Source organism: Puma concolor, chromosome D1, assembly GCF_028749965.1.
Source record: "Puma concolor isolate L17-30 chromosome D1, mPumCon1.1.hap2, whole genome shotgun sequence".
Classification (NCBI taxonomy): domain Eukaryota; kingdom Metazoa; phylum Chordata; class Mammalia; order Carnivora; family Felidae; genus Puma; species Puma concolor.
The window spans coordinates 37673676-37689423 of NC_141676.1; the positions used below are offsets into that span (position 1 = coordinate 37673676).

General features: G+C 37.4%; 1 protein-coding gene and 1 long non-coding RNA gene across 3 annotated transcripts in view; one reads left to right on the plus strand and one right to left on the minus strand.

Annotated features, from left to right (window-relative positions):
- Positions 1–15748, minus strand: part of LOC147576595 (uncharacterized) — a 229236-nt gene that overhangs the window by 212145 nt on the left and 1343 nt on the right. The window lies entirely within an intron of this gene.
- Positions 324–10191, plus strand: CCDC179 (coiled-coil domain containing 179). Its single transcript, XM_086677802.1, has 4 exons — positions 324–454; positions 1231–1275; positions 2747–2851; positions 9767–10191. Exons 1-4 carry the CDS (start codon positions 410–412, stop codon positions 9773–9775), a joined length of 204 nt encoding a protein of 67 aa, XP_086533928.1. The 5' UTR covers positions 324–409; the 3' UTR covers positions 9776–10191.

Sequence of the window (15748 nt, forward strand, 5' to 3'; positions counted from 1 at the left end):
TGATTGACAGGGATGAGGCAGATAGCTGGATAGACCCAACTGGAAGTCATGACGGAAGAACAACCAGGAGATGGAACTGAGAACCCGATGACAGGCTGAAGTGAAGGACCATGGAACTAAGTTAGAGGTCCACAGAAAGAGGGCAGAGTTGAGGACTAAACTCTGTTTATTGTATCATGTGCTTGTCTGAGCAAGAGTACTGGCAGAACAGGCAGTTGTGGTAACCCAGCAGCCCTGATCCCACAGTGGCACTGGGGGGTGGGGGGAGGGGGCCGCAGGGGAGGACAAAGAGAATTGTGACGCGGCCAGGCGGGGCTCCGGGGTGTCGCGTGGTGTACCCCTCAGTGACTTGGTCCTGGTCAGGACCAGGGGCGCTTGCCGAGCGGGGGATGCTCCAAGGCTCAGCAGCATGTGTCTGTGCTGTAGGGGGGACGAAGCCATCCAAGTGAACCCCGTGAGTTCTCCAACACCCCAAACCCAACTTGTCTGCCCCTTTCCCGGGCCATGTGCCTGGGACACTTGAGATTACTGATCACTGGCGATTACGGCCAGTGTGGGCGCTTTGGTGCTGGGGGCTGAGAATCCCGGGTGAGGTAGACAGGCTAGATCCTGAGCCGGTTCCTGAAGGAGGAAAAGGCTCCCTTTGTGCCCACTAGAAACCAGGCACCCTCAGTCGTTTGTCCCGGAGGTGGGATGGGGCTTACAGAAGTGGGGGTGGGGCAGAATAAGTTTCTCAATATTGAGATGGGGAGGAGATTGCTTTTGGGTCTTTGGGCTAAACAACTGGAGCAAAATGAGGGGAGCGGAAGGTATTTAAAGCACAATTTAGAAATTAGTGGAAGGTGTGGGAACCCCAGAAAGTAAAGCCAAGCTTCCTGTGTCTCAGAAAACCATACTACTTGCTGGGGTTCCTTAATCATCCTGAGGACCAGCAGAAACATAATTTTCTGATTGCTCATACCTGTCTTTCCTTCCATGATAAATCGCAGTACGCTACGTGGTCTTTGTAATATGATTCAGAGCGGACTCTTTTTTCTCGTGATATTATTGCCATCTTCCACCCTGATTTTCACCTTCATGTTCTTATTCTGATCCTGCCTTTTGCAAATTGAGATAATAAGCATATATTACATAAATAAAAAGCAGTAGCATAGGCTTCCCATTATAATAACTGAATAGTTGTTTGCTCATGATTTTTATGGTTTTGTTTTAATTTTACATATTATGTAGGAAGGGCCAAGACAACAACACCCTTCAGATGTCACCACACGGCAGGTAATGTTTAAATAAATAACTCTGGGGACATTTGGGTGGCTCGGTTTGTTGAGTGTACAGCTTCAGCTCAGGTCATGCTCTCATGGTTCCTGAGATCGAGCCCCACAGCAGGTTCACTGCTGTCAGTGCAGAGCCCGCTTTCAGATCCTCTGTCTCCCTCTCCCTCTGTGCCTTCCCCACTCATGCTGTCACTCTGAAAAATAAAAAATAAATAATTCTGGGTACTTCAAGATTGCGACTTTATCTTGTTCCTTTACGTGCAGGGGTCTCTAATATGATAGAACTTTTACTAGCTAGATACTTCTGGGTTATCTTTCACAGGACTGTGACTACTATTAGAGTGAGTCTTCATGAGAATAACCTAAATGCTTTGTATTCTTGTTTTTTTTTTTTTAAATAATAGGAATAGAATGGCTGGATAATAGGACAAGACAATGTTTCATTGTTATAAAGTAATACCGCGTAGGTTTCAAAGCAATTATACCAATTGCACTCCCACTGGAAGTGGATAAAATTTTTATTATGCATGTACTCTGCATCCTAATACTCTTCCTCATCTTCAAAGTGTTCTAGTTTGATCCCTTAAGGTCTCTGTTACTTAAAGATGGCATAAAATGGGAACATAAAAATTTCTGCTTCGCATATGCAGTGTTTAAGGTAACTAAAGAATATGCATAAATTTTGTTTTCTTATTTCTATAAAGGAAATTCCTTTGGGGGTTTTAATGACATTATTTTCATTTTATTGTTTTTAAGGTTTTTTGTTTGTTTGTTTGTTTTGAGAGAAAGAGAGAGACAGACAGAAGCAGAGAGAGAGGGTGAGAGAGAATCCTAAGAGTTGGGCACTTAACCCAACTGACTGAACCAACCTGACTGAACCAGCCCCATGTCCCAAATGAACATCACTTCAAAATAAAAGTAAACACACACACACACACACACACACACACACACACACACACACACACATATGAGTCTGGGGTCCCATAGTTGGTGAAACGAATATCGAGAGTAAATAGTCTCGGGCCCCTGGGTGACTCAGTCGGTGAGCACTTGACTCTTGATTTCGGTTCAGGTCATGATCTCACAGTTTGTGAGAGAGAGCTCCACGTGAGGCTCCATGCTGACAGAGCAGGGCCTGCTTGGGATTTTCTCTCCCTCTCTCTCTCTCTCTCTCTCTCTCTGCCCCTCCTCCATTCTTCCTCTCAAAATAAATAAACTTAAAAAAGAGAGAGAGAAAGAGAGAGAGAGAGAGAGACGAAACAGGCTCATTTGAAAACTCTAGGGATGCCCTAGGGTGTTTTCTTCATCTAGGAACCACACATTTGAAAAATGATTTTTTTCCTACTTTTACATAGCTATGTACTGGTTGTATTTATATTTTTTACTGACATTAAAAATATACAATCAGCATGTTAACTTTTTGTTATAAAAAGTATTATTTGTTTTCCTTCCTTTTAATTTTCCAAAAGTTCAGAGATAAACATATTGAGAATATGCAAAACCTAAGGAAACAGAAGAGGAAACTTAGTAAACGGCTTACAAGACCTGCTCCTATTCCGGAACTAGGACTCCTAGTAAGTACAACATAGAGACTTCACTGAAATCAACAGCTCCTTAAATGCAAAACACATCCTTATTTTTAATTTATGCAGTACTCTAAATTTTGTGTTTCCCCTTTCCTTTGAGAAATGTGTAATAGTAGTCTTGGAAGTCACCTTAAAACTCCTCTAATCAAATTCTCATCTATTATTTAAATCAATCTCTCTCTCTCTCTCTCTCTCTCTGGCTGGGTAAAGTGTACTTTATTGATGGTACATGACAAGGTAGGGCTCTTTAAGCCCCTCTCCTTCAGGGGCTCTACGATGGATTTCAGCCCAGGAGATTTTCAGTGTGTCGGCGGATGAGTTGGGGCAAGGACTCCCCGGCAGCTGAGGGCTTCTCTCTTACTCTTGTCCTCTCCCTGGGTCTGGGGGTTCTCATTCTTTGGAGGACATGTGGACCATAAGGTCTACCACCCAGATGCTGTAGCTTAATTCATTGTTGTACCAGGAAATGAGCTTTACAAAGGGGTCCCTGAGAGCAATGCCAGCCCCAGCATCAAAGGTGGAAGAGTGGCTGTCACTATTAAAGTTGCAGGAGACAACCAGGTCAGTGTAGCCCACCTTCTTGATGTCATCATATTTGACAGCTTTCCCCAGGGAGATCAGATTCATGACTGACACACTGGGGGTGTGGACATGGATCATGCCAGTGAGCTTCCCATTCAGCTCAAGGATGACCTTGCACACAGTCTTGGTGATGCCAATAGAAGCTCCTCAGCCATCATGCCACAGCTTCCCAGAGGTCCAAGGTCTTTTGGATGGCAGTTATGACATGGACTGTGGTCATAAGTCCCTCCATGACATGAAAGTTGTCATGGATGACATTGGCCCAAGGGGCCCAGCAGCTGGTGATGCAGGATTGCCAATAACCTTGAAGCAGTTGTCATACCTCTCATGGTTCACACCCATCATAAACATGGAGGCATTAGCAGAAGAGACAGATATGATGACCTTCTTGGCTCCACCCTTCAAGCACGCCCCAGCCTTCTCCATGGTAGTGAAGACACCAGTGAACTCCACAACATATTCAGCAAGAGCATCACCCCATTTGATGTTGGTGGGATCTTGCTCCTGCAAGATGGAGATGGGCTTTCCATCAATAACACATTTCAGTTCTCAGCCTTGACTGTGCCATTGCATTTGCCAGGGTAGAATCATCATACTGGAACATGTAGGACATGTAGTTGAGATCAATGAAGCAGTAATAGATGGTGATGATATCTGGTTTTTCAGAGTTAAAAGCAGCGCTGATGACCAGGAACCCATTATGTCCAAATACATTTATTTTAACCTTCACCATTATATCTCAGGGACCTAGCTGGCACTTCATAAAAAGAAGTGGCTCTCTGTCCAATGGAGAGAAGTAGAGAGCCTATTTAAATCTCCTTTGCAGATTGTCTCCTGGAGATGATGGGGTTTACTGAAAAGACTAAAATCTTATATACCACATCACTCTGGTTTTCAGTTTTTGCTTTACCATATACGACCTTGACTTCCCCAAATCATTACTTAAATCTTTTGGATTGTATTATTTAGAAAATAAATTACAAAATCTTCTGCCAAATAGTTATTCAGCCTAGTCTTGATCACTTGCAACATCAGAACAATCTACACCAATTACAGCTCATTCCATTTTTGCATATATTTGATGTGGATTTATTTATTTATTTATTTACTTATTTACTTATTTACTTACTTATTTATATATTTTTTTAGCTTTTTTTAAGTTTACTTTACTTATTTTGAGAGAGAGAGCATGGGAGGGGCAGAGAGAGAGGGAGAGAGAATTCCAAGTAGGCTCCACACTGTCAGCATGGAGCCTGGTGTGGAGCGCAAACTCACAAGATCAGGACCTGAGCTGAAATCAAGAGTTGGATGCTTAACTGACTGAGCCCCTATTCTTGACAAGAATTCAAAAGTGCTTCCACATAACATGTCATAATGCCTCCATGAGCCTTTTACATGTAGTATTAATTATATTTCTTGTACCCAGACATGAATCCAATTGCCCTCCATTTTAAAGCCCTTCAGATACTTGAGGACAACTGTTACCTTCCTTCATACTTAGGCTTTTTTTTACGGTGAAAATCCCCATTTTCCTCATACATTCCTCTTTCAACTTAGTAGTGAGCCCTGGCCTTATTCAGGCAATCTCCAGGATTAGGATTATATTATATTTTATTATAGAAAAATTTGGGAAAAATTTTATTTCCAATAATTGTGATTTTTTTCCTGTTGGTTTTCTTTTTGAAAGAAAATATTTTACAAGCACAACTAATGAATAATTATGTAAAATAGGAATTGCTAACTTTAGCTCTTTATAACAGAAACTCAACTTCAGTGGTTTAATCATATTAGAGTATATGTTGTCTCCAAAGAAGAACTCCTGACCTAGGCAGTCTACAACTGACATGCTGGCTCCAAAAATCACCAAAGAAGTCCCAGGTTCCCTCTGTCTTTATGATCCTTCAAACTTCTCATATGATTTTTATTCTCATGGTCTCAAAAAGGCTTCCACAATGGTAGACACAGTGTCTACATTCCAAGAGAAAAAAATTATAGGACAGAGGACAAAAAGCTCATACCAGCAGTTGAGTCAACTATAATAAATTTTATCAATAAAATGAAATTACTAAATTCTAAAATAGAAAGCACCAGGCCCAGATAGGTTCCCTGGTGAACTCTACCAGACATTTAAAGGGGAAATTACACGAGTTCTCTACAATCTCTTGCAGAAAATAGAAGCACAGAGAAAACTTCCTCACTTATTATGTGAGGCCAGCATTACTTACTCTAATACCTAAACCAAAGACATTACAAGAAAAGAAATGACAGACTACTGTCTCTCAAAGCACAGATACAAAAATCTTCAATAAAATATTAACAACTTATATATATTGTTGGATTTAATTTGTTTTTATAGTTTTTAATTGTCCCACAGTTCTTAGGTATTCTATTCCCTTTTTTCCCTCTCATCCTTTTTTCTTTTTTCTTTTAGTTTGGATAGGTTTTTTTGACATAGTGTCAAGCTCCAATTCTTTTCTCTACTGTGTCAGTCTACTGATGAGAGCCCATCAATGGCATTCTTAATGTATGCCAGTGTTTTAGATTTATAGCATTGGCTTTTAATTCTCTCTTAGAATTTTCTTTTTTTTTTCTTTACATTACTCATCTGTTTTTGCATCTTGTCCATTTTGCCAGTAGAGTCCTTAGTGTATTGATCATTTTTATTTCATTTTTAAATTCTTTTTAATGTTTATTTTTGAGAGACAGCAAGTGGAGGAGGGGAAGAGAGAGGGGGAGAGAATCCCAAGCAGGCTACGCTGTTACAGAGCCCGATGTGGGCTCACATGAACTGTGAGATCATGACTTAAGCTGAAGTCAAGAGTTGGATGCTTAACTGAGCCACTCAGGCACCCCTGGTCATAATTATTTTAAATTCCCAACCTGATCATTCCAAAATCTCTACCATATCTGAGTCTGGATCTGATGCTTGCTTTATCTCTTCAGGTTGTTTTTTGTTTGTTTTTGTTTTTAATTTTTAGCATGCCTTATATTTTGTTGTTGTTGTTAAGGGCCAGACATGATACATTGAGTAAGTTAGAAACTGAGATAGACAAACCTTTAGTGTGAGATTTTGTGTTTATCTGGCTAGGATTCAGGCTATGTTTTCTGTGTGCTGTACCTGCAGTGTCAGAGGTGAAAATTTACTCTGGTGTCCTTATTTTTGTGTCTCCTCTTGTATTTGAGTTCCCCTGGAGACTCTTTCTAAGCAGGAACTGAGGCTTGCGGCACTTTACGTTGGACTTTTCTGATACTGTATAGGAGCCTTACTAATGTGGTGGTAAACTGTGGGGGAAAGAGAAGCCTATTATGGCCTATGATTAGGTCTCAGGCTTTTAGTGAGTCTGTGTCCTTAGAACTACTGAGCTACATTTACCCTTAAGTGAAACAGGGAGTCTATAGGGAACTGGAGTTGGGTATTTCTCTCTGCCATGTAGAAGAGTCTGGATTCAGCTATTCCCCTTCCCCAGGTCAGTGAGGGTTTAATAAAGCCCAAATTGTTTAGGTTCTGATAAAATAGTTTCCCTTGAGGGCCCTATTAAGGAGAAGAGAGAGCCCTGGAGAATTTCAAAATAGTTGCTTTTCCCCTCCTACTGCTGGATGCGAAAGGAGGTTTCCCCTGATTATCACAGTAAGACCTGGTGGGGCTCCTGGAGGTAAAACTCAAGGAAATATGGGGGCTTCCCTAAGACTGGACCCCCATCCTGAGTTTTTAACTTTGAAGCTTATCCATACTGAGGTGCAGCAATTCGTCCATTAAAGTTTGAGTGTTCCTATTGGGACAGTGTTGGCTCCAGCAGCATCATTGGTCTCCAGGTTCCAGGACGGCAGTGTGTCCCATGACCTCAATTCTCTGATGGATGTAGAAGAGTTGTTGATTTTCAGTTGGTTCAACTTTTTTCTAATGAGGATGGGACTGATGATTTCCAAGTTCTTTTACATGTCAGTCTGGAAACCCCCACTTATATTTCTTTTGTCCAAATGGAGTCACTGGCCACCCCTAGCTGCAAGTATGTTTAGAGTGGTGAAAAATTCAACTGGCTTCTTTGCTGCTCTGAAGAGAATCAAGACTCCATTAGTGTGGAAGAAAGTGCCTTCCTTTTTCAGGCTGTGATGGTCTTCATTCTAAAATTCACCCTCCTCTTTAGTTTTGGACTAACTACAAATTATTAGTAACAGTTTAACCCTTCAGCATCCCCCGCCCCTTGATTTGTCTTTGCATAGTCAAAGGAGCTTTCGGTTTGCCACCTACAAATCCAGGATCCTCAACCTTACAGAGTCACTGCACTGTCTTAAATATCCACACAGCTCTTTCCTTGCTGATAGGCTAGTGTTTGTAATACCGCCACATAATCATGGCCTCTTAGATATGCATTGAAATATGCTCGCACAACATTTTTTACATCGGAACAGTTATGCCTTGGGAAAGTATAATAATAAGGGATGTGAGGGAGAAGGCAGCAGTGATTCTTGCAACCACCTTTCTAGAGGGTATGGCAATTGCCACTACTTCTGAGCCTTTTAACTTTTAATTTATGTACACACATTAGTTTGGTTAATTTTTCCAACCTCATTGCCAGTTCAGATATCTCCTGCCAGGAATCTTCTCTCCTTGTGACTTGCCCCTCAACAACACACCGTTTAGGATTTCTCCATTAAAAAACTCCTTTTTTTTCCTTGAGCTGCCAGATTTTTTTTATAGAAGCATCTACAAAATTGTTCTATATCAATTATCCAACCAACTTACTTGAGCTTTCAGAGACAACTAAAATGTCTCCAAGTAAATAAAAATATAGAATATAAAATGTATGACATATGAGAAGCCTGAGTTCAATCTAGTACTTATTCTCCTTACTACAAGGATTCTGGAATTGTTTTCAAAGAATCTAGATATTTTCCTTCGGCCGTATTAGGTAGTCATGAGAGTTCTTATATCCTGTAACAGAGACAATGCACCCTTCTACCAAGAAAGAACATCAGGGCCCTCAAAGCCCCAAAGTACACCCTAGGCTAAAGGGCCTCTCCCCACTCCCCACAGGGTAATAATAGCAGGGAGGTACTGTGAAAACCCTGTTCTAGTGTTTCTTCTATATGTTGACCAAGAGGTTTACTGTATCATATTAAGGCTTGAACTCTCAGTGCTTCTCAAATGTGGTCAGGCCCAATTTTGTCTGATTTGGTTTGGTTTTGTCTAATTGTCAAATCCTTGTGGACACGTGATCATTTTGTAACACATGGTCAAAATGTCACAGCATTTTCAAATTGTTTCAAGTGAACGTAAATGTTTACTCTCAATTTGTCTAACTGATCTTGTTGCAAAGCTGTAATGATGATAAGCACGCAAACCAGACCACACAGGGTAACACGGCACTCAACTGTACTGATCCTTGCACTTTTTCTTCTCTTACATCTTCTGCAAATTGCCGGGTTGTCAACAGCATCCCTACTAATACCCTCTCCTCTTTTTCTTTATTCTTAAATTGACCTTTGGCTTCAGGAAAATATATAACAACAGTATTTGTACAACTTAAATGGTTTGGGATGAAAATAAAAACCTGAGTCCATACAGGTAAGTATTTTCAACATATGGGGTGTGCCCAGGCGAAGAGAGGATATGCCTGATAAGGCTGGAGCACCTAGATGTAAAAAGTTTGAAAGGTGTTTTTGTTTTGGTTTTTGTCTGTCTAAAGTCTCTATAACAAAATTATCTCTTAATTATATCATTACTAATCATAATCATGGATATTAAAATAATCCTGAAATAGTATTTGATGGTTAAATTCCTGCCAATACTGGTATATGAACTCTTTCTATTTTCACTTATTTGTCCCTGTTGTTCACTGTAAGTCATTTCAAGACTTAAAACACTCTCAACAGATACCTATAATATGCTTTTGCAACCACAAGCCATAAGACTGGAAAAGAAAAAAGAAAACCCCTATGCTTAACATCTCCATCATATCCATTATGTTTAGAAACGACTTTAACCCTTCCTCCAAACTGTTATTTTTCATTTCTACAAATTCTTCCTGTTTATAGTTAGTGTTTGTTACCTGACTCATAGGGGAAAAAAATCTTTATATCATATTCATTCCCTGTAATGAGTTATTTGATAATAGTGCCTTTCATATTTGGTTATTATCTGAATGTGACATTGCTATAATTTAGAATAGCATTTCCAGTTCTTTATAAAATTCTTTTTTGTATAAGAAAGTATACTCCCTCTCGAGGCCTTTCCCAAATAATTTATAGCTTTATATAAAATTTTCTTTGTATACATTTTAATTGAATCTATTTTTCTTTATGTATTTTAATTTCTTCTAGTGGTCATAAAGCTGGAATCTGTACAGAAGAAATCATGCCAGACCATAACATGCAGATTTATAACATCAAGTGGCATCTCATAATTTGACTTCATTTGAAAAATAAAGGCAATACTCTGTCATTTCAGCAAAATAAATGCAGTGCAACCATGTAACATCCAAACCACAGGGTCTAGAATTTTATTAAATACCATAATTCATTATCACCATTTTTTTTCCTGTGGTAAATTTGGGATTTTCTGCTTTTTCAACGAAAAATAAAATATACAGGTCCTTAAAAATTATATACTCCTGTTTAAATTTTTGCATGGAAATATATCACCTATCTAAAGATTTAGAATTATGCTTTAACAAAGGGGGAAAAGATATTTTCCCTGCTGTATATTTATAACGACTTTTGTTTAAATAAAATGTTTAAAATCTTTACACAGTCCCTAAGTTTATTTATTTTGAGAAAGAGAGAGTAGAGGAGGGGTAGAGAGAGGAGAGAGAGGCTCCCAACCAGACTGCACACTGCGAGGGCAGATCCCGATGTGGGGCCTGAACCCATGAACTGTGAGATCATGACCTGAGCTGAAACCAAGAGTTGGATGCTTAACTGACTGAGCCACTCAGACTCCCCAGAAAGGTTTTAATATAACTAAAGCCTATACTATATCTCCATACTGCAAATGAGCTATCATGTGATTAAAATTTTCATTTAAGGTAAAATTTAAATACTGAATTAAATTTTACTTTTATGTATAAATAATAATCACATCTATCTTTGTAAAATGCTGTCTTAATTTCATAAGTAATTTCTAACATGCAAATAGAATTATCACAATTATTTTATAAACAAAGTACTGACTGCTGAATTAATAAAAACATTATATTTGATAACTGATTTGCAGTTTCCAAAATAAAATTTAAAGTAAAGTACAGGGATGGGTCACCTGGGTGGCTCAGTCAGTTGAGTGTCTGACCTCAGCTCAGGTCATGATCTCGCAGTTCAAAGGTTCTAGCCCCACATCAGGCTCTGTGCTGACAGCTCAGAGTCTGGAGCTTGCTTCAGATTCCGTGTGTGTGTGTGTGTGTGTGTGTGTGTGTGTGTGTGTCTCAAAAATAAATAAACATTTAAAAAAATAAATACATAAAGTACAGGGAATTCTTATTCTGGGTTAAAGGAAGTTATTGGAATTATGCTTTCACAGTAACAACTAGAAAACAGGACAAAATACTAAAAACAAAATTTCAGAAATTAGGCAAAAGTCAAAAAGGGCTGTGATCTCTAAGAGAGCAGAAACAAAATGAATCCCATTTACTGCCTGGAGAAGTGTTCCAGATCTTGATGCAGAGAAGAGGACAATAAGCAGAGCACAGTAGTTTTCCTGAGGTAAAGATGAACTCTGAGGAACAAAGATAAGAATTCAGGAATCTTGGGGTAACTGGAAGTTGTAGGGCCAAATTCCAGAAAGTAAGGAACTACTCAAAGTACTTTGTAGATCTGCAATGGCTTGTATTGAGTCTTTGTTGAATGCTAAACTGCATATGCATACGGTGAAACTCAAAAAGATCATACCTGTTTACTCTCTGTCTACTATCAGTGTCCAATGTCTATTATCCAATCAAAATTTCTAGGCATGCCAAGAAACAGGAAATTGTAACACATAATCAAAAGGAAATCAGGCCATTGGAAACAGACACAAAATGAAAAGAGATGACAGAATTAGAAGAATTAAACATCTATTATAAATATGTTGGCTGTGCTCAGCAATTTAAAGAAAAACATGAATATAACAAGAATGAAATGAAAGATATCATATTATATTATATTATATTATATTATATTATATTATATTTTACTATTTTATTTTATTTTATTTTATTGAGAGAAAGACATAGCACAAGCAGGGGAAGAGCAGAGACAGAGGGAGACACAGAATCTGAAGCAGACTCCAGGCTCCAAGCTCTCAGCATGGAGCCCAACATGGGGCTTGAACTCACAAATGGTGAGATCATGACCCAAGCCAAAGTCAGATGCCCAAATGACTGACCCACCCAGGCGCTCCAAATGAAAGATATTATAAAGAACTAAATAGAACTTTCATAACTGAGAAATATCTGAAATTTTAAAATTCACTGAGTGATATTAACAGTATATTAGATGTAAAAAAGAAGTCACTGAAATTGAAGATATAGCAGATATAGCAATAGCATAGTTCAAACTGAGGTAAAGGAAAAAAAAAAAAAACTAGGAAAATGATTAGCTCCTTGTTGAACTTTGAGACAATTTCAAGTGGTCTAACATATGAATAACTGGGAAGGTCTGAATGCAGGACGATGGGAGTGAAAAAATTCCCAAAAAGTTTCCAAATTTGATGAAAATGAATTTCATGGATCCAAAAAGTTTAATAAAAACCAAGATAAAAACCAAGAATTACCAAATTACCTGATATAATCAAACTGCTGAAAAGCATTGAAAAGAGAAAGGAAAGCATCAGGGGGGACTGGGGCACATTAAATATGGAGAAACAAGTTTAAGAAAACCACAAACCTAATTAGAAACCAGGTAAATCAAAAGGACATCTTTAAAGGAAAAAAAAAGTCAACTTCAAGTTTTATATGGAACAAAAATATCCTTTAAAACTGAAAGCAAAAGTACAGAATATTTTCTCCAGAAAAGAAGAGCCAAAAAAAAAAAAAAAAAATTATTACCCACAGATGCAGGAGACAGTTCTTCAGGTAGAAGAAAAATTATATCAGATAAATTTTTGGATCTTCACAAAACAATGAAGAGCTCTGGGAATGATACATGAGTAAGCATAAGAGAAATTTATTCTAATTTTTAATTAAAAAATAATTGTTTTAAGCAAAATTAATGTATTGTGATATTAATAACATGCAGGGATAAGATGTATGACAATAACAAAGGGTGGGAGAGGATTAATGGAAATACAATTCAATGAAAGCTTCTTATATTTTACACAAATAAGTACATTGTTTGAAGGGAGACTCAGATGTGTTAAGGAAATATATTGTAAATACTAGAGAAACTACACACACACAAAGACATATAGCCATTAGTGAAGATAAAAATGGAATGCTGAAAATACATCCAAAGAAGATAGAAAAATAAGCAAAAAAGAAAAAAGAACAGATTTGAAAATAAAGAAAACAAATGGCAAGATTATCAATCCCAAATTGATTATTAGCTACATTAAATGTAAATGGTCTAAGCATTCCAACTAAAAGAAAGTAGCAAGAACTGTGAAGGATTTGAGACTTTATTTTCATAAGATAAGAGGTCAGACTGTCATACCTTCAAAGATGTTGGCAGAAAACAAAGGACTTTGTTACCTCAAGTACATGCTTACATTGGTTTCCCTTGGTAAGAGGTATGCCCAGGTGAATGCTGTGCACACAGTGGGTTTGTGTCACAGCTAAAGTAACCCCAATCTTATATAAAGAGTTACTAGCAAATCTATCCAACTTTTGTTCTGGAGGGAGACATCATCTCTATTATATCAGAAAGTAAACAAATCTGCTCTAAAGGAGACTATATCTTCCAAGTTTGCTTACTATGCAAACATCCTTGAAAAGATAGTCTAGAACAAATTATATTAAAATCTTTGCTTAGAAAACAGATACATGAAAGACCCATGGAGAATTTTCTTCCAATAGACAGAGATTGTCAAACTGAGTTTTTAAAATGCAAGAACAACTACAAACTATTAGAAACACACTATGTTTATAAATATTAAAAGGTTTAAAAATTAAATATATACAATGAAAACAAAAATCTTAAGAAAACTCGAATGACTATATTAACATAAATTGGTTGTCAGAACAAATAATATTATCAGTGCATAGATGAACATTTTATAATGATAAAACGTTCACACAAAGACATAATCATCATAAACATATGCACCCAATATCAGAGCATCAAAATATGTTAAGCAAAAACTGGAAGAATTCAAAGAATAGACAAATCCACAATTATAACTGAAATAGAAACATTCGTCGCTTAGGCAAATGATGTGACAAATAGAAAATCAGCAAAGACATAGAAGACTTAAATCACACTACCAGCCAATAATCTTACTGATATTCATAGAATATTCCACAAACATAAACAGAACACATATTCTTTCAAGTACACCACAGAACACTAAAATAGACCATCTGCTGGGCCATAAAGTAACTCTTAGTGGATTTCATAGGATTGAAGTGATAAAGAATATGTTCTTTGACCAGAAAATTAAAACAAAAAACTTTTACAATTAAATTACAGAATATAAACATACCATAATACGGACAAAAGATTTGAACTATTTCTAAAAAGATACACCAACAGCCAAGTTGTACATGAAAAGGTGAGAAATGCAAACTAATACCACTCTATACACCCATTTGAATTGGTAAAATTTTAAAAGCTGACTGTACCAACTTTGGCTAGGATAAGAAACAACTGGTATTTTCTTATACCATTGCTATGAACGTAAATGGAACAAGCACTGTAAAATTCCTAACAGTTTTCCATACATGTGAAATATGACCCAGTTATCCCACCCACATGTTCACTAAAGAGAAATAAACATGTTCACACAAGGAACTGCACAGGAATATTTATAGAGCTTTGTTCATGACAGCCTCAAAATGTACATAGCCCATTAAGTCCATGGATAGGAAAACTGATTGTTAAAATGTGGTATATCTACTTATCTTGATGAGCACTGAGTAATGTACAGAATTGTTGAATCACTTCATGGTACACTTGAAACTATTACACTATGTTAACTAAACTGGATATAAATGGAATGAAATGAAATGAAATGAAATGAAATGAAATGAAATGAAATGAAATGAAATGAAATGAAATGAAAAAGATATGTCTACAACACTGGAATATTATTGAAAGAACTTACACACACATAACATTGATGATCTTTAAAAACTTTATCTGAATGGAAAGAAGTTAAAGCACATATGATATTCCATTTATCTGGAACTCTAGAAAATATAGTTAACCTATAGGGAGAGAAAGCAGTGTTTACCGCAGACATAAATGGGAGAATATCCCATGTTCATAGATCAGAATTAATACTGTTAACATGTCCATACTACCAAAAGCAATCTACAGATCCAATGCAATCCCTATCAAAATTCCAATGTCATTTTTCACAGAAATAGAAAAAAAATCTTAAAAATTTGAATGAAACCACAAAGAACCTGAATTGTCAAAGCAATCTTGAGAAAGAACAAGGCTAGAGTCATCATATTTCCTGATTTCACACTATATTACAAAGCTATTGCAATCAAAACAGCATGGTTTGTCATAAAAATAGATGTAAAGATCAAGGGAGCAGAATAGAAAGCCCCCAAATAAACCCACATACATACTATCAGTTAATTTTTGACAAAGGACCCAATAACATATAAAGGATAGTCTCTTTAAACTTTTTTTTTCTTCTTTCAGAGAGAAAGAGAGCATGGCAGGGCGGGGGAGAGGAGCTCAAGGCAAGAGAGAGAATGAATCCCAAGCAGGCTCCACACACAGCTCGGAGCCCCATGGGGGACTCAGTCCAAGAAACCTGGGATCATGACCCGAGCAGAAATCAAGAGTTGGCCATTCAACTGAGCCAACTAGGCACCCCAAGGATAGTCTTTAATAAATGGTGTTTGGAAAACTGCACAGCTACATGCAAAAGAACAAAAATGGACTTTTTAACACCACACACAAATATGAAGTCAAAATGGATTAAAGACTTGAACATAAGACCTGAAACAATAAAACTCCTTAAAATAAAAAACATAAGCAGTAAGCTCCCTGACTTTGGTCTTGGTGATATTTTAGATTTGACACCAAAAGCAAGGGCAACAAAAGCAAAAATAAACGTAACTACATCAAACTAAAAAGCCACCTGCACAGCAAAGGAAACTACAAACAAAATGAAAAGGCAAGCTATGGAATGGGGGAAATATTTGCAAATTACATATC

Coding starts and splice junctions, on each gene's coding strand:
- CCDC179 (XM_086677802.1), top strand. CDS start 410: ATGTGTCTGTGCTGTAGGGGGGACGAAGCCATCCAAGTGAACCCC. Junction 455..1,230: donor AAGCCATCCAAGTGAACCCC/GTGAGTTCTCCA, acceptor CATATTATGTAG/GAAGGGCCAAGACAACAACA. Junction 1,276..2,746: donor CAGATGTCACCACACGGCAG/GTAATGTTTAAA, acceptor ATTTTCCAAAAG/TTCAGAGATAAACATATTGA.